The sequence below is a fragment of the Camarhynchus parvulus genome, chromosome 22 (assembly GCF_901933205.1).
Source record: "Camarhynchus parvulus chromosome 22, STF_HiC, whole genome shotgun sequence".
Classification (NCBI taxonomy): Eukaryota; Metazoa; Chordata; class Aves; order Passeriformes; family Thraupidae; genus Camarhynchus; species Camarhynchus parvulus.
Window position 1 is genome coordinate 2,323,089 of NC_044592.1, and position 19,073 is coordinate 2,342,161.

The 19,073-nt window shown below is 50.9% G+C and overlaps 1 protein-coding gene across 2 annotated transcripts; it reads left to right on the top strand.

Annotated features, from left to right (window-relative positions):
- Positions 1-11,086: 11,086 nt before the first annotated feature.
- EIF4EBP1 (eukaryotic translation initiation factor 4E binding protein 1) lies at positions 11,087-16,701 on the top strand. Of its 2 annotated transcripts, none has more exons than XM_030964352.1 (3): positions 11,087-11,320; positions 14,615-14,785; positions 16,152-16,701. In XM_030964352.1, exons 1-3 carry the CDS (start codon positions 11,173-11,175, stop codon positions 16,184-16,186), a joined length of 354 nt encoding a protein of 117 aa, XP_030820212.1. In that variant the 5' UTR covers positions 11,087-11,172; the 3' UTR covers positions 16,187-16,701. The 2 variants fall into 2 exon arrangements, with proteins under 2 accessions (XP_030820212.1, XP_030820213.1); XM_030964353.1 differs by having other exon boundaries at positions 16,155-16,701.
- Positions 16,702-19,073: the final 2,372 nt, after the last annotated feature.

Here is a 19,073-nt window from a genome sequence, read left to right on the forward strand (position 1 = left end):
TCCCCAGGGATTTTCCAGCCTCTTTTCCTGCAGACAGCCCCTCTGGCATTGCTGGCCTTCCTCACCCTGCCGTGCCCAGCGGGGAGCTCCCTCTGCGTTCCCAGGCGCGGACAGACACACTGCCCACAGCAGGACAGACAGACAGCGTCCTGACGCTTCTCTGTGCACCTCAGAGCAGGAGGGATCGATGCCCTGCCCTGCTCCAGGGCGGGGCTGGGGAGGGGAAGGGGCAATCCCAGGCTTTCCTCAGCACTGGGGAAGTAACGTGGTTCTGGATCTTTGTCCCACTTTTCCAGCTGGAAAAGCTGAAGCACAGAGCTCACCCAGCCCTCACCCCCATCCCTGCTGCTGCAGAGCTTTGATCCAATTCCCCACAGGGATGGAGACACCAGGAGAAGCATCCTCTTCCCTTTCCCAGCCCAGGACAGACAGCCAGGTATCCAGCCCCTCGTTCTGCTGCTTTTCTGTGCATCTCAGAGCAGGAGGGATCGATGCCCTGCCCTGCTCCAGGGCGGGGCTGGGGAGGGGAAGGGACAATCCCAGGCTTTCCCATTCCCAGGCTTTCCTCAGCACCGGGGAATTAACGTGGTTCTGGATCTTTGTCACACTTTTCCAGCTGGAAAAGCTGAAGCACAGAGCTCACCCAGCCCTCACCCCCATCCCTTGTGCTCCACAGCTTTGATCCAAGCAATGGAGACACCAAGAGAAGCATCCTCTTCCCTTTCCCACCCCACTTTTCCAGCTGGAAAAGCTGAAGCACAGAGCTCACCCAGCCCTCATCCCCATCCCTGCTGCTGCAGAGCTTTGATCCAAGCAATGGAGACACCAGGAGAAGCATCTTCTTCCCTTTCCCATCCCTGCCAGGATTTCTGGCCTGGCCCTACCTGGGGAGGCAGAGCCAGCCTGGCAAAAGGCCACAGGAAGCCAAAGGGTCAAGGGTTGTTTAGAAAACTCTGGGAAAATATGTTTATGCCATGGATCAGAGCGGCTCCTTTGGCTGTTGCTGCAGAATGAACAATGGGTATTTAAAACTACATTTTACACACAGAGAATTGGAATCAATTAGGGGAGATCCCTGCCTGGGGAGATGCAGGGAGCAAACATCTCCTTGCTGGGCAGCACACGGAGTTCCTGGTGCCCAGGGATGTGTTTGGAGAGAGGAAACAGATGCCTGAGCTGATCCCAGACACATCTGAGGGCACATGGGCTCTGCTTGGTCACACAGAGCGAGGGGTGAGAGCTCAAGTAGCAGCTATGGATAAAACAAAAGCTTTTTATAGCTGAGAACTCGCTCCCTCCCTGGCATGTGGCTGCATTCTGGTACAGGACACGAGATAAACCCATCACACGCTGGGGTCACAGTGCTGCCCCTGCTCCTGGCCACACCAACTGTGGGGACACCACCAGAGCGCCCCTCTCCCCTCTGCCTCCTCTTCCTCAGCCTCCCATTGTGGGAATCCACAAAATCAGAGGGCTTTGGGAAAGCTGCAAAAGGCCCCAGAGACAGCAGAACTGTGATTAGAGCTAAGCAGCCGCCATGAGATTGGTCAGCAGAAAAATTATTTAAAAAGCAGAAAAGCAAGGACAAATAGAACAATGGTCTGTGTATTAATGCTTGTCTAGAATAACTCCCTAAGCTACAGAACAGTTTATCTAGCGAGATATTAGGAAGGCTGAAGCTTAATAATGGAGCTCTGTGCGTTGTGTTTGAAGGCTCACAAGCAGGTGTTGTATTTGAAATAAGCAAGCATTGTTTAACCAAAGGTACCTATGCTTATAGTGGTTGGATGGAACTACTGTCAAGGTGCTTTTGCTTTGTGTGATTGGTCAAAAAACTTATAAAGTGACTTGTAACATTGAGTTCTTGGTCTGCTGGCTGGGATGTGAGCTGCTGGCATCTTCCCATTGTCATCACCATGGAATGAGGCTGATGCTGGAAAATAAAACAGCTCAAGGCAGTTCCCAGCAGCCCTGTCCCGTTTGTGATTTGTACACAGCCCCCAGCCGGTGACACCCATCACAGCACAGGCTCCACAGCCAGCCCCAGTGCAGCAGGTGACGGCACCAAAGTGCCACCCTCAGGGGGTTTCACCTGCCCATCCCAAGGGGGGACACCTGGGGACAGCACAGGACAGGGATGAGGGCCATGGGATGCTCTTCCTCTGCCTGAGGAGATGCCAAGGAGAAAGGAGAATGGCTTTGCCCAAATTCCCTCCCCAGGCTGGGAGCTCTGGGCTCGCCGGGGTGGGCACAGGGCCAGGCTGGGCTCTGGGAATGGCTCTGCCCCAGCTGTGTCCCCACAGCAGTGACAGATTCCCCTGGATTTTCAGAATACTTCCCATATCAGATCCACAAATCTCGCTTTGAAGTTGTTTGGGATTCTCTGTCACCACATTTCCTTGTCAGCACATAAACAGGCTGTGATGAAGCTTTAACCCCTGGGTACTGCCTGTCCCAGGAAGCCCTGCAGGAAGCTCCACATAAACTCAGGTCCTCATATAAACCCTCCTCCCCTGGCAAAGGCGGGCACGGGCTTGTGCAGGAAGGGAAAAAATCCCTGTGTCAGAAGAATAAAAAATGATACAAATGTGCTGTTTCACAGGCATGCTCAATATCCCCCCCAGACAGTTTGTGTCCCACATTCACAGGGCTCAGGCAGGGGCTGTGCTGTGTTTCTGGGGTGCTCCACACCCTGCTGCACATCCAGAACCTCCCCTGGGGCTGCTGCCCCATCACCCAGTGGGACAATCCTGCCATTGTTAGGTCGGACATACACACGTGATTAGGGTTTAAGAAGAAAAAGTTTTTTTTATTTTGTGTGGTTTTTAGCTTATATGTTCTTAACAAAGCATGATCTTATTAATAATATCATAATAACTTATTATATTTATCAGTGCAAAGTAATTGGCATTAATATAATTAATAAAAGTTATACAAAAATTTAATCAAGCATGTATACACATTTGCTCATGCACGTAATTCAGCTTACAAAAATTTTCATGTATCTTTTCTAATCTGCTTCTATGCAAACAACTTTATTTTCTTCTTTACTATAAATACACTCAAAAATCATCAATTATTATTTCTTCTATTTACTCTATTTACTTCTTTTCTAATCTGCTTCTATGCTAACAACTTTATTTTCTTCTTTGCTGTAAATACACTCAAAAATAATTAATTATTATTTCTTCTATGAACTCAACTTCTTTTCTAATCTGTTTCTATGCTAACAAGTTTATTTTCTCCTTTGCTGTAAATACACTCAAAAATCATCAATTGTTATTTTTTCTATTAACTCAACTTCTTTTCTAGTCTGTTTATATGCTAACAACTTTATTTTCTTCTTTGCTGTAAATACACTCAAAAATAATTATTATTTCTTCTATTAACTCAACTTCTTTTCTGATCTGCTTCTATGCTAACAACTTTATTTTCTTCTTTGCTACAAATACACTCAAAAATCATCAATTATTATTTCTTCTATGAACTCAACTTTTCTAATCTGTTTCTATGCTAACAACTTTATTTTCTTCTTTGCTGTAAATACATTCAAAAATCATCAATTATTATTTCTTCTATTAACTTCTAATCTGCTTCTATGCTAACAACTTTATTTGCTTCTTTGCTACAAATACACTCAAAAATCAATTATTATTTCTTCTATTAACTTCTAATCTGTTTCTATGCTAACAACTGTATTTGCTTCTTTGCTACAAATACACTCAAAAATCATCAATTATTATTTATTTTATTAACTCAGCTTTGCAAACCAGCTGTGAAACCCCTCCAGATGATCCCTGTGCCACTCCAGCCCGGGCTGAGCCTGGCACCCCAGGGGCTCTGGGCTCCCACGTCTCCAGCACGCACATCCTGTTTTCCAGCCGAAGCTCCTGGGAGCTCCTGCTGGTGATGAAAGAGGCACCCGGAGGTCGGAGCCGGCCCAGCCGGGGCTGAGGTCACTCTGTTCCCTGTTTGTCAGCTCGTTCCCAGCGGGATTTGCCCCGCTGAAGGAGCTGTGCTGCCCTTCAGAGCTGGGCAGGGCTGGCAGGATCCCCTTCCTCACCTGGGGAACAGCTCGGGGCTGAGGAGTGGTGTCAGAAACAACTGCTCACTTTGAAAACTTAAAAAGGTTTATTAGGTTTATTATCCCAGGAGATTTGCCCCACACAGCTCAGGGGAAGGAGCAGTGCTGCCCTTCAGGGGCCAGGCAGCGCTGGCAGGATCCCCCTCCTCACCTGGGGCACTGTGGGGTGAACAGATGGAGGCTCAGGGGTGGTGTGAGAGACAACTGCTCACTTTGAAAACTTAAAAAGGTTTATTAAGTTTATTATCCCAGCAGGGTTTGCCCCACACAGCTCAGGAAAAGGAGCTGTGCTGCCCTTCAGGGCTGGGCAGAGCTGGCTGGGATCCCCCTCCTCACCTGGGGAACAGCTCGGGGCTGAGGGGTGGTGTCAGAAACAACTGCTCACTTTGAAAACTTAAAAAGGTTTATTAAGCCTTAACAAAAATACAATAAAGGGCTACATAAGGAAAAAGCTGCAGCACTGGGAACTGCCCTTCGTGGATACCACAACATCAAGATGGATGCTCAGCCTTTTATACCCCTGGGGCTGCATCAGCCAGCCCTGGCCCTTCCCAAAGTCTGTCACTCAGCTCTTTTTGCCATTTATCAGTGCAAACTGCTTTGGAACTGGATTGGAGGTCAGGTGTTGCCATGCTGCACCCCCTAAGCACCCCCAAGCTTTTCCATTCCCACCTGCCCCAGGCAAGGGACACGTGTGCACAGCTTCTTTTTTGTCACCATCATGTTTTCTGGAAAAATCCCTTTGCCAGGATTTCTCTCCTGGGAAGCTGAGAAGCCTCAAAGGAAAATGAAAACAATAATTATCTGATTTGCTTCTCCTGTGTTTTGCTGCTTTGGAATGGGGTTTGGACATTGTTTACCAACAGGTGATTGTTTCATTGGTTTCTGTGAATTGTTTTTAGTTAATGACCAATCATGGTCAGGCTGTGTTGGGGCTCTGGAGAGAGTCACGAGTTTTTCATTGTTATCTTTTAGCCTTCTGTCTGTATCCTTTCTCTATTCTTTACTATAGTTTAGTATAGCATTCTTTAATATAATATAGATCATAAAATAATAAATCGACCTTCTGAGAACATGGAGTCAGATTCTCATTTCCTCCTCTGTCTGGGGAACCCCAAAAATCCCACACTTTGTACCTGTCCCAGACACCCCAGGCTGTCTGATGGTCACAATACAGAGGGAAAGGGAACTATGGGGAGAACAGAGGACATCTAAACTACAATAACACGACTGTACATCACTAAAGCTTTTATTGATATTCACACAACAGTTCTATTTCAATTGTGAGACTAATCATCTCATTATCCATCTATAACAGTGGGAAAGCTGTGATGGAGAATGGAGCTGGGGGCAAAGCTTCCGAGGGCAGCAGAGGGAGGCAGGGGTCTGTCCCAGGGCCATCCTGCCTGAGCAGGCAGCCTGAGGGCAGGCACAGCCCAGCAGGGCCACAGCAGCATCGGGAGAATGAGGGAAAGGGGCACCGAGCTCCTGAAACCCAGCCAGTGACAGAGGCTGCGCTAAGGCAACCCCAGGTCCTGCTCCTGCCCCCCAGATCCCTGAGCAATTACGGTTTCAAATTAAAAAATAAATCATAGCAAAGCTGCTTTTCCCCTGCATTGCTGAGAGCAAAGCCTGTGACAGCAGCTGGGCAGTGCCTGCAGCAGTTATTCCCAAATTCTGCCATTTTTAGCAAACCTTGCAGGTTCCATTTCTGACAGGTCCCATCTCCCTCCAGCTGCAGGGGAAGGGAGAGTCCTCACTGCTGCCATCAGGACCACAGAGGCTTTACAGATGTTTTCACAGCTCCATTCCCGTTGTTTCTGGTTTTCCTCCAGCTGTTGCTAAAGCAAACTGGGGTGGGGGGGAAGGAGGGAGAAGTTTGCAATAACACGGGCCCAGATTTCACAAAAAAGTGTGGGAAATACCGAGAAAAAACAACAACAGAAATGACCTCACAGAGAGCTGAGCTCTCCGGGAGGGCTTTCTGAGGGAGAGAGGAGCATCCATGTGGCACATCTCCCCCTGCCCCTCCTCTGGGGCAGCCAAAGCTGTGCCCAGCATCACCACCCCTGCTCCCCATGCCCCCTCCTGGCTGTGCTTGCTTCCAGCCCGATGTCTGCAGGGAGGAAAAGCAGCAAAAACGAGGAGGAGAAGGAGGAAGAGGAGGAGGAAGAGTCAAACACTCCCGCCCTGGCTCTGGCCATGGGTACTGTTGGGGAAGATGGAACAGGAAAGCCTTATAAATATGATTGCCTGGCAAAAGATTTGGAGAATATAGAAACTATAAGTGAGATTGAGATGAAAGCAAGCTTTGAGATCTTTTAGTTACTGAACAACTGGAAAACAATGGTGTGGCTGGCTGAAGGTGATCCCCTTTTGATGGAACAACACCCTCTGCTTGCAGACATCTCCAAGGGTCAGAGCAGACCCTACAGCTTGGCAGGAGGGGCCCAAAGAGGAGTTTTTAGGGTTTAAAATGTAACACAGGATGGTAATGTAATGATTCTTATAGGCTGTATGTAAATGCTGTAGGATTTGTATCTTGTACTAGATTGGTTAGTGAGAATTAGAATATTCAACACAGAAGAAGATTTATGGTATTGGAATACCTTAAATTAGGTATTCTTACCCTAATACCTAATTACCCTTTTTACTCTCTTACCCTCTCATCCTCTCTTCCCCTCTCTTCTCTCAGCCTGCTCTGAGCTGTGCCTGGCAGCTCCCAAACCAGGCCCTGCACCCAGGCCCTTTGCAATAAACCCCAAATTCCACAACCAGAAGAAGATTTATTGTATTGTAACGGCAACCTCTCTCTCTCATCCTCTTTACCACTCTCTTTACCTCTCTTTCTCTCTCTCAGGCCTGCTCTGAGCTGTGGCTGGCAGTTCCCAGCAGGGCCCTTTGCAATAAACCCCAAATTCCACGACCTGGCTTCAGAGATCTCTCATGTCTGTCTGTCCTGACCATCCCACCCCCATTGCTCCTACAGGGTACCACGGTGAATCCCGTGCCACAGAGGATTTTTCCATCCCAGTGCTGCGTTTTGGGGTGCTGAGCTCCCCCAGCAATGCCAGGGCCGTCCCAGGCTGGGTTTCCTGCGCAGGGCTGGGCCCAGCGGAGATGCCCATCCCAAAGGCAGGATGGGTTTGTTTATGGGGCAGCCTTTATCTGCACGAGCAGCCCTCGGGGATGAGGCTTCCTCCGGGTCTGTCCTTATCGGCAGCCACGATCGGAGGGGAATGTAAACAGCAAGGGATGGGCTGGGAATGCCGCGGCACCGGGACATCCTCACTGCATCATTCTCCTGCTCTCACACCATGGGCAGGGGCATTTCATGATTTATAAAACACATTTTCTCCCCCAGAACCTGCCAGAGGAGTGAGCCCTGCCCCAAAGCCAGCCCTGCTCAGCTCACAGGGATCCAAAGCAGGTCAGGAACAAAGGCAGTGCTGGTGGAGAGCCGACACCTCGGAGAGCACTTCTGCTCCCGATTTAGAAGGCAATAATGCGATAACTCTGCATCACATGAGGATGACAAAGGGCTTTCCAGCCTCAGGAGCTGCCCATGGAATGGGCAGATAAAATGCCCTGGAGAGGAACACTCTGTAAGCCCAGGGTGCTGGTGGGGTGGGTGGGAGAGCACCCAACGCCTCTTCCCTGCCTGCAGGGACAGGATCCCTGTCCCCTGTGTGCTGCTGGCAGTGTCAGGAGCCAGGACATCCCTCTGGCTGTCCTGAGCACCCAGACCCTGCCAGGGGGCTCAGAGACCCTGGCACAGAGCCCAAAATGCCTGTGTGGGTTTGATTATGACCCGTGGAGCAAGTTATCAACCTTATATGAAGATCTGCAAGCCACGACAAATTAAGTAGAATGGCAGTGAATTTATCACAAGGTGAAAAAGTAGATTTTGGGATTTTTTAGAATGGGGATTCACGGGGGAGAGATGGAGGGACCTGGGCATGTCCAGCCTTTCTCCTTCTTCTTCTTGGCCTCCATCTTCTGCTGTGATGGTGGCACTTTTGGATTGGTTTAGAGCAGAAGCTCACTGTCTAACACAGGTGATAGGTATTGGAAAGTAATTGTAAACATTGTACACATAGTTTTTAGTATAAAGACAACACCACCCCAGGGGCAGGCAGAGTGCCTGGGCTGTCTTGCTGAGTGGACCTCGACAGGACAGGAGAAAGAATTTTATAGATAAGAAACAATAAACAACCTTGAGAGTGAGAAATGAAGAGCTCTGACTCCTTCCTCGAGCACCAGGCTGGGAAAAGAAACTTTCTAACACATCTCGGGGTCACTCTGAGCAGCCAAAGATCCCGACACGGGAGGGTGACAATGTGGCAGGGTGACAATGTGGCAGGGTGTCACCCTGACCTTCCCCAGTCCCTGACCCCACCACGGCCCATTCTGGAGGAGGAGGAGGAGGAGGAAATGGCAGCGGCCGCCTCTCTGGGTTGGGGGTCACTGCTGATGTCATCCCATGCAGGAAATGTTGTTTTCCTGCCCCAGTGCCCACTAATGGATTCAGCAGCTGACACAGGGCTGCCTGCCTGGCACCACAGCCTGTCCAGGCCCCTGCGGTCCCACGGGAGCTCGGGGGGCAGAAACAGCCCTGTCCATCCCCTGGCAGGACACTGCTGCCCTGGACACCCAAATGCTGCCCCAAAAAACGCTCAGCGCTGCCCGGGGAGCCGCGGGATGAGTTGAACCCCGGGCTGGGTCGGGAGCCGAGCGTGGCTGCCGAGCTCCATCTGTTGGAGCCGGGGATGCTGTGTCCTGTCACTGTCAGAATTCATGAAAAATCCCTTTGCCGGGATTTCTCCTCCTGGGAAGCTGAGAAGCCCCGGAGAAAAAAGAAAATAATATTATCTCGTTCGCTTCTCCTGTGTTTGCTGCTGTGTCCTGTCACTGTCATATTTTCTGAAAAATCCCTTCACCAGGATTTCTTCTCCTGGGAAGCTGAGAAGCCTCGGAGAAAAAGGAAAACAATAATTATCTGATTGCTTCTCCTGTGTTTTGCTGCTTTGGAATGTGGTTGGAGGTTGTTGGTTATTTGATTGGTTTCGTGTGAATTGTTTTGACTTATGATCAATCACGGTCAGGCTGTGTCGGGACTCTGGAAGCAGGCACAAGTTTTCATTATCATTTTTTGTAGCCTTCTGTCTGTATCCTTTCTCTATTCTTTAGTATAGCATAATATAATATAATATAATATAATATAATATAATATAATATAATATAATATAATATAATATAATATAATATAATATAATATAATATAATATAATATAATATAATATAATATAATATAATAGCCTACTAATAACATGAGTAAGATACTATAATATCTTAATACTGGGAATATAAAATAATATCAATAATACCCCCCTCGAAAAACATGTTTTTTTTTTTTTTTTTTTTTTTTTTCCGGGGACCCCAAAAAACACCACAGTGTCCCATTTTTTCTGTTCTTTAGTATAGTTTTAGTATAGCATAATAAAATAAAATAAAATAAAATAAAATAATATAATATTTTCATAAATAGTTCAAAACACGGAATCAATTCAATTTATCTGGGGACCAAAAAAAATGTCATTTTTCTTTTTTTAATATAATAAAATAAAATAATATAATATAATATAATATAATATAATATAATGTAACGTATAATATAATATAATATAATATAATAAAAATATCATAAAATAATAAATCAGCCTTCTAAGAACATGGAATCAGATTCTCAATTCTTCCTTCATCCTGGGGACCCCGAAAATATCACAGTGTCCCACTTTCTCTATTCTTTGCTATAGTTTTAGTATAGCATAATATAATATAATGTAATGTAATGTAATGTAATGTAATGTAATATAATATAATATAAATAATATAATTATCATAAAATAATAAATCAGCCTTCTAAGAACACGGAATCAGAGTCTCAATTCTTCCTTCGTCCTGGGGACCCCGAAAACACCTGCGCCTCTCCCACCGCACTCTTCAGATCTTTTCTTTAATAAATATTGACGCAAATCCCATTTCCCAGCGGAGCATCCCGTGTGTGGCCCCACCCCGGGTCCTCCCGCGTTTGTCGCCGGTCCCTGGGGGGAGGCAGAGCCATTTGGGATGGGGACAGCCGGACTCGCATCTGTCCCCCGGACCTCCCAGCGCGGCCACGGGAACGGGAGCGCACGGAGAGGGGCAGCGGCCCCGGGGATCCGCGGGGTCCCCGCCGGGCACGGGGAAACGCGAGCCCGAAAGTTGGGGGGCACGGGCTGGGGATGCATTGAGGGGAAAAGGAGGGGAAAAGGGGGGGAAAGGGGGGAAATGGGGGGGATGGGGGGAAATGGGGGAAAAAGGGGGGAAAAGAGGGGAAAAGGGGAAAAGGGGAAAAGGGGGAAAAGGGGGAAAAGGGGGAAAAAGGGGGGAAAAGGAGGGGAAAGGGGGGAAAAGGGGAAAAGGGGGGAAAAGGGGGGAAATGGGCAGGGAATGGAGGGAAAAGGGGGGAAATGGGAGAAAACTAGGGTGAAGGGGGGAAAGGGGTGAAAAAGGGGAAAAAATGGGAGAAAATGGGAGAAAAAGGGAGAAAAGGGGGGAAAGGGGGAGAAGAGGAGGGAAAAGGAGGGGAAAAGGGAAAAAATGGGAGGAAAAGGGAGAAAGTGGGAGAAAACGGGAGAAAAGGGGGGGAAAGAGGGGGGAAAGGAGGGAAAGGGGGGAACGGGGGAGCAAGGGGAGAAAAAGGGAAAAAATAGGAGAAAAAGGGAAAAAATAGGAGAAAAAGGGAGAAAATGGGAGAAAAAGAGGGTCCCGCCCAGACCCCGCCCATTTAGCGTTAAGCCCCACCCCTGTCCGGGCTAAACCCCGCCCCCCCGCACGGACCTACTAAATTAGCATAACCCCGCCTCCTCCCGTTAAACCACTCCCACTCTTGGTGTAAGCCCCGCCCACCGCCCGCGCCCCGCCCGGTCGTGTTCCCGCGGCGGAAGGGGCGTGGCCCGGGCCGGAAGCGGCGGGCGGGCGGCGGCGGCAGCGCTGGTGCCGCTCCGGGTCGCGCTCCCGCTCCCGGTCCCGGTCCCGGTCCCGTCATGTCGGGCCGCTGCTGCCACGGGCAGACGCCCAGCCGCGACATCCCGGGTCCCGGCAAGTGCCTCGCCCTGCCCGACGGGGCCCCGCTGCCGCCCGGCGACTACAGCACCACACCGGGGGGCACCGTGTTCGGGACCACGCCGGGCGGTGAGCGCCGGGACAGCGCGGGAGGGAGGGCTCGGTTCTTGAGGGGCGGGGAGCGCTCCCGTCCCGTCCCGGGATAGGAACCGGGAGCCCCCGCCCGGTCCCGGGGCTCGGTGGCGGTTTGGGGACCGGGACAAGGGGACAGCGCCTGCCCGCGGCTCCGTGCTGGGAACACGGCGGAGCCTCGCAGGGAGCAGCCTGGGCCTCCCCGTGGTTACTGATTAATTGTAATCTCTAATATTTGCTGTTTGCCCGGGCAGCCAGCAAAGCCTGGGGGCTTTTTTCTTTTATTTCTTTATTTCCAACCCCAAACTGCTCCAAATTCTGGAGGCTCAATGCTCTGCTGCAAACACGCCATGGGCTCCTTCCCTCTTTGTCTGCTGGCCAGGAGAGGAACCTCCTGTAGGGACTTGTCCTCGAGTAAAGTGATAAACTGATTATGCCAAGGGCTCCTCTATCAGAGAGGTTTTGTGTCCCCTATCCCTCATTTTTGGCACTTGTGTGTCCCCATCCCTCTCTGGGGGTTCATTTTTGGCACTTGTGTGTCCCCATCCCTCTCTGGGGGTTCATTTTTGGCACTTTGGCCCCCAGAGAAGCGGCCCCAGCTCCAGATGGTGGCACAAGGTCAGTGTGGGGAGTGTCCAGCAGCCTCTGCTGCCGCCGAGCCGGGCTTTGGGGTGATTTTGGGGTGATTTTTTTTTTCCCCCACACCTTGTAGGATCTCCCCTTTGCATCCCTGTCCGGGTGGGTGCGAGCAGCAGGAATGGTGAAACCAGAAAAACAAACCGTGGGAGGGCACGGAGGGGTTGTTGTCCCGCAGGATTGCAGGGGTTAAATGGCGAGGGGAGAAGGGGAAGTGGCGCTGCTGACTCACGGGGCCGGTGTGTGCACAACAGCCGGGTTTGGGGTGGTTTGGCCGGGTTTGGGGTTGTTTTGACCGGGTTTGGGGTTATTTTGACCGGGTTTGGGGTTGTTTTGGCCGGGTTTGGGGTTGTTTTGACCGGGTTTGGGGTGGTTTGGCCGGGTTTGGGGTTGTTTTGGCCGGGTTTGGGGTTGTTTTGACCGGGTTTGGGGTTGTTTTGGCCGGGTTTGGGGTTGGTTTGGCCGTGTTTTCCCTCCTCTGGAAGCAGCGAATCGCTGAGGGCTCCAGCAACACCTGTGGGAGCCTTCGCCAGCCGTGAGTAACGCGGCAGAAATGAAATGAGATGAAATTGAAATGAGCAATTAGCACAGCAGAAATGAAATGAGCAATTAGCACAGCAGAAATGAAATGAAATGAGCAATTAGCAGCGTGCAGCAATGAGCCCTCCGGGGCTGGCAGCCCTTTGTCTCCTGCGTGTTTGGAGCAGGAGGAGAAGCCGGGCTGTGCCCACCTGGCAGTGCCCGGGGCTGTCCCTGCCCTCCTGGGGACACCGTGCTGGGGACACCGTGGGTGCTGAAGGGAGAGAGGGCTCAGAGCTGCTGGGGGGCTCACAGGGGAGCAGAGCATCCTGTGGTGTGTGGATTTTCCTGCTAAACACAGCCTGGCAGCACCCAGAGCTGCGGGGAATGGGGCTCTGGGTGGGTGCAGGAGCTTCTTGGTACCTGTGACAGCCTGGGCTGGGTGTCCTGCTCCATCTGAGTGTCCTGTCCTGCCCAGGGTGTCCTGTCCTGCTCCATCTGGGTGTCCTATCCTGCCCCAGCTGAATGTCCTGTCCTGCTCCATCTGGATGTCCTGTCCTGCCCCAGCTGGGTGTCCTGTCCTGCTCCATCTGGATGTCCTGTCCTTCTCCAGCTGTGTGTCCTATCCTGCCCAGGGTGTTCTGCTCCATCTGGGTGTCGTGTCCTGTCCTGCCCCATCTGAGTGTCCTGTCCTGCTCCAGCTGAATGTCCTGTCCTGCCCCATCTGAGTGTCCTGTCCTGCTCCATCTGGGTGTCCTGCCCCATCTGAGTGTCCTGTCCTGCCCCATCTGAGTGTCCTGTCCTGCTCCATCTGGGTGTCCTGTCCTGCCCAGGGTGTCCTGTCCTGCCCCATCTGAGTGTCCTGTCCTGCTCCATCTGAGTGTCCTGCCCCATCTGAATGTTCTGTCCTGCCCAAGGTGTCCTGTCCTGCTCCCCCTATGTGTCCTGCCCCACCCCTGAGTGTCCTGTCCTGCTCCTGAGTGTCCTGCCCCACCTGGGTGTCCTGTCCTGCCCCATCTGGGTGTCCTGTCCTGCTCCAGCGAGTGTCCTGTCCTGCTCCATCTGAGTGTCCTGCCCCATCTGGGTGTCCTGTCCTGCCCAGGCTGTCCTGCTCCTCCTGGCCACGTCCCCCTGCCTTTCAGGAGCTCTGTTGGAGGAAGGTGGAAGCTCCCAGTGCTGGTACAGAGCTGCAGTTCCAGGAATCCCTGTCCTCTCCTCCTGGAGCTTCCCAGGAATTTCACACCCCTCTCCCAGGCAGCTGACTGTAGGGATGGATCCTCCTGAAAGAACTGGAGTTCAGAATCACCAGTGAGAGGTTTTTTGGTGTTTTTAAGAACTCCCTGGCCAAACTCCATAGGAACACAGCTGCTGGACGGGTTGTTTTATGGATTTATTGTATATTTACAGTGTTCAAACCAAAGGGAGTTGGTTGTTCCAGGACAGACGGTGGCAGGAGCTGTTTGCCCACACTTGTGTACTTTAGTTAACACTTTTGGGGAGGGCACAAGGACAAATCTCTTTCCCTGGGGCTGGAACAGGAGCAGAGCAGGACACACCTGATCCAGAGGGGGAAGCAAACACTGTTTTCCAGCCCTTGCTGGCTTAAGGCTGTGTGGGCTGTTTGGAGGGATCCCTGTTCTGCCTGTGGTTTTTGAGCAGTTTCCATGAAATTCCTTTATAAGGAACACAGTGTTCAGTGCTGTTCCTGGAAATCCATGCCTGGAGGCTGGAGCTGGCTGGTTCCTGGTGAAGCTTTGGAGCTTTAACCATCTGTGTAAGCCCTGAGCAAGGTGTGTGTAAGTGCTGCTGTGCCAGGGGAAGTGTCCATGCAGGAATTCACACAGCCCTGCCCTGCTGTGTGTCCACCTGCAGCTTTCTGGCCACGAGTGGGAATTAAATTCAATTTTCTGTTTGCTCTGTGGGCTGCTGTGACCTTGGGCAAGGTGGAAAGGGTTGGATCTGCTGCTTCCAGCCCCTGCCTGCCTCTGATGTGTCACCTTTAGTGGCAGTGCACCCAGAATTGTGAAAACTGAAGTGCTGCATCACATTTATCACTTAAATACCCAATCCCTGAGCGTTTTGGGCTGTAAGAGGCTTTAAAAATGATGGAGTGCTGAGCGTGTGCTGTCCCCCCAGGTACCAGGATTATTTATGACAGGAAGTTTTTGATGGAATGCCGCAATTCCCCGGGTGCCAAAACCCCTCCCTCCGACCTTCCCGACATTCCAGGAGTCACCAGCCCCAGCGTGGAGGAGCTGAAGCTGGAAAATCACCACGTGCAGAGCTGTGAGGAGAAAGTGAGCGCAGGTGAGTGCAGGCAGCAGAGCCCAGGCAGCCTCTGAGGGGCTCTGCTGGTTCCTAGAAGCTCCAGAGCTCCAGGAGTGGAGCCAGGAAATTCTCCAGGAACTTCTTGGAAAGGCTCAGTGTCACAGGGCAACAAGGGTTTTGCAGTTGTTTGATCCCCAGCAATGTGACTTTTGCAGTTTTGAGGTGTAATTTGATAGGATTCCCATTAATTCAGCATTTGGGAAGCTCTGCTGGTTCCTAGAAGTTCCAGAGCTGGAGTGGAGCCAGGAAATTCTCCAGAAACTTCTTGGAAAGTCTCAATGGGCTCACAGGGGCAGCAAGGGTTTTTTGTAGTTGTTTGATCCTACTGTGGTCCTTCAGCAATGTGACTTTTGCAGTTTTGAAGTGTAATTTGATGTCATTCCCATTAATTCAGCATTTGGGAAGCTCTGCTGGTTGTTAGAGCTGGAAGGAATTCCCAGCAAATTCCAGCCTTTGGGGAAGCTGCTGGTTAGAGGCATGGGGAGCCCTGCTGTGACTTTGCAGTTTTGAGGTGTAATTTGATAGGTCCCCACTGGCTCGCTTCCCCGAGCTGGGGCCTGCTGCAGCTGCTGGAGGTTCAAGTTACAATTCAACAAGTTTGTAGTTGGGCCCCGGCGGGGGGTGGGGGTGGGGGGGGGCGGGGGGGGGGGGGCCCCCCCCCCCCCCCCCTGCTGCCGTACGATTTACTTGGGTTTTTAATATCAGCCCGAGTGGTAAATTCCTGTTTCTGACCCTGTTTTGTGACAGGGACACTTCTCTGAGGCCCTGCTGCAGCAACACGAGCCAATGTTGCCTTGAAAAATGGTTTTTAAAGTTATTTGAGGTTATTTCTTGATGCAACCTGAACCTACCAAGTGCAGGTATTTATCTCCTCTCTCTAAAAGCAAAGATCCCAAGGCTCTTGTTGTGTGCTTGCTGCAAGGAAAACCTTTCCAGAGTCAGGATTGCCTCATGCTGTGACCTGAAGTGGCTCAAGGGAGCCCCTGAAATGCTGAATCTTTGTCCTCAGGAGCAGGTCCTGCCTGTCAGGCTGTGGGATAAGGGCTGTGCAATGTGCCTGCCTGGGTTCTGTCCTCACTGGGGTTGTTACAAGGAAATCCAGGGGGAAGAATTCATTATTTAAAGGGCATTTTCTCTGTCTGAGGGAGATCCATCCCCCCCCAGCAGTGACACCTTTAGCACAGCTTCACAAGATGATTTTCACACCAACCCTGCTGCCTGCATGCAGCTTTTAAACCCAAACTACCCCATTTCTTGAAGCACAGCTGCCAGCCACTCCTTCCCCGACATCTTTGCTGTTTAATGTGGAATTTTGGGGCCTCACCTGTGGTTTTGTCCCTCCCAGCAGGTGAGGAAGAGCAGTTTGACATGGACATCTAACACACCTGCCTTGGAGTGATGCAGTGAAGCAGCAGGACTTGTCTGGAGGATTCCCACCAGCCATGCCTCGAGTGCCTTCCTGCTCTGGGAAAGGCAGATTTCCCTCAGGAGAGCAGAGTTTGTCCTGTTCCAGGGGCCAGGCCAAGGGTGCTGCAGGAGAAACTCTTCCCCCAACCTTGGTTTTGGTTCCAGTTTTATGCTTTTTGTTAATCGTTTTAATACTGTACCAGGAACGGAAATGCAATCTAAGGGAGAAATAAAAATCACGTGGAGTCTCCTGGTGTGGAGATGAATGCAATAAATGTGATTTCTGTGCCTTATTTCAGCAACAAACTGAGGGGTTAAATGGAGTCCCCTAGGGTTGCAAGCATCCCTGGTCCCTGGAGGAGTTTTGGTGAGCCAAATCTGCCCCCAGAACACAGACAAAACCTCTGCCCTGCGTGCTTCCAGAAGGATCTGTCACATAATATTGTTACAGTAATAAAAATGCAATCTAAGGGAGAAATAAAAATCACGTGGAGTCTCCTGGTGTGGAGATGAATGCAATAAATGTGATTTCTGTGCCTTATTTCAGCAAGAAACTGCCAACCTGAGGGGTTAAACTGTGTCCCCTGGGGCTGCAAGCAACCTTGGTCCTTGGGGGAGTTTTGGTGAGCCAAATCTACCCCAGAACAGACACAAAAACTGCCCTGAGTGCTTCCAGAAGGATCTGTCCCAGTTTGTGTTGCAGCCTGGCTGAGCTGCAGGTGGGAATGTTTGGGCTCAGTTCAGCTGGAGGCTCTTGGAGGGCTGAGCTGCCCTCCAGCTTTGCCCCTGCCATTCTCTTTTTCTTGCTTGGGTTTGTGATCCGTGGTGGAATTTCCCTGCTGCTTTAGCCTTGCTTCTCTTTTTTTATCCTGTGGTGGGCAGGGAGAAGAGCTTTTGGTTAGAAACAAAATCAGTCTGGTTTTGAGAGGGGAATTTTCATCAGAGAAATTAATAAATTAATAAATTTAAAATAATTTTAATTAATTTTGCTGTGGGAAGGTCTAATTTGTATCCCCAGAGGAAATATCTTCATTTTTAGCCTCTGTGAGGTTTGATAAACGTGGTCTGGACATTTCTCAAACTTCACAGAGCCTGTAAAACGTTGCTGTGCTGCTGCTGGGGGGTGGAAGCATCTCACAGGAGGAGAATCCTGAACTTCAGACTTCCCAAACCACAGGGAGTGTCTGTGCACAGCAGCTTTGGCAGATAGCATTTAAATATCTGCTAATGATGCTCGGTGGTGACATTATGATATGCAAACCCTCAATAATGAGTAACAGAACAAAGCAATTGCTGCAGATAAACCCGCATTTCTCAAAGATAAGATTTAAGGGTTTCTCTGGAACCTTAATGGGAACAAATCCAAATTTTATTGCCCTCAGGTGTGGCTTTATCAGTCTCAGCTGCGCCAGTTGGGTTCTGAGGATGGTTTGGAGAGGAGCTGCTGCAGCTGGGACTGACTTTTTTTCTGTTCTAAATTGGTTTGGGTTTAAAATAGCACTGCTGGGCTGTGGTGCAGCTGCAGGTTTAGGTTTAGGAAAACTTCCCGTGTTGATGGTAATTTCCCCAAAGTTCCCCCAGTGCAGAGAAGAATGAAACAGCCCTGAGAGGCTGGGCAGGCTCTGCAGGGCTGAGTCCCTGTGCTTGTGCTGGGGATTCTCCTGCTGTCCCAGCCAAAATGAGGAATCACTGCCCTGCTGTGGGTTTGTCTGGTGTCACCCTCGCTGGCCTGTGTGTCTGAGCAGTGTCCCTGTGTCACCAGGGCTGTGGGGTTGGTGGGACACACAGTGCTGGGATCCCCCAAGGTGCCATCCCAAGCTGAGGGCGGCACGTCAGGGCAATTTTGGGATCCTCCAGCCATCCCAAAATGCACATCCAGGCAGGTTTGGGATCCCTGAAGTGTCATCCCAAACAGCACATCCAGGCACTTTTGGGATCCCCCAAAGTGTCATCCCAAGATGCACATCCAGGCAGTTTTGGGATCTCCCAAGCTGCACATCCAGGCAATTTTGGGATCTCCCAAGCTGCACATCCAGGCACTTTTGGGATCCCTCAAGGTGCCACCCCAAGTTCCACATCCAGGCAGGTTTGGGATCCCCCAAGCTCCACATCCAGGCACTTTTGGGATCTCCCAAGCTGCACATCCAGGCACGTTTGGGATCTCCGGAGGTGCCATTCCAAGCTGCACATCCAGGCAGGTTTGGGATCTCCTGAAGTGCCATCCCAAGCTGCACATCCAGGCACTTTTGGGATCTCCCAAGGTGCACATCCAGGCAATTTTGGGATTCCCTGAGGTGCCATCCCTACATGTCCAGGCAGTTTTGGGGAGAACTGAGCTGATTTCAGCCTCGGCCAGCCGTGGCTGTTGGAGTTGGGCTTTGGTGCTGGTACAGAAGCGGCTGCCTGGTGTTTGGGGGTGTCAGGTATTGCAGGTACCGCTCTTAAATGCCATTCCTGCCACCTGCAGGAGAGGTAACACGTGCTGGAGGTGTTAATGCTTTGTCTGTGTCCCGGCAGCTTTGGCAGCTTTGCATCGGTATCTGCAGCTTATGCAGATGTGGGAGCATCAAAGCGCCAGGTGCCTCTGCCAGAGGGAGGGAGGAAACCCTGTGAAACACCTGGCCAGGTGTCACCGGGGTCCTGCTGGGCTCTGGGTGCGGGCCCTGGGGCCATGGGTGCATCGGGACCGTGGTGGGGCACAGGGAGCCTGACCAAAGCCTTGATGTGATGAGGGGATGTGCACATCTGCTCTGGGATCGTTTGGGGAGTGTAAAGCCCCAGTGTGAGAAGAATCAGGATATGTGCACATCTGCTCTGGGAACGTTTTGGGGCACAGAGCGCCTGAATGTGATCAGGGAAT

Excerpts from the sequence above, each read along its gene's own strand:
- EIF4EBP1 (XM_030964352.1), top strand. The coding sequence starts at position 11,173 with ATGTCGGGCCGCTGCTGCCACGGGCAGACGCCCAGCCGCGACATCCCG. Across the intron at positions 11,321-14,614 it reads GTTCGGGACCACGCCGGGCG|GTACCAGGATTATTTATGAC; the intron begins GTGAGCGCCGGG and ends CTGTCCCCCCAG. Across the intron at positions 14,786-16,151 it reads TGAGGAGAAAGTGAGCGCAG|CAGGTGAGGAAGAGCAGTTT; the intron begins GTGAGTGCAGGC and ends TGTCCCTCCCAG.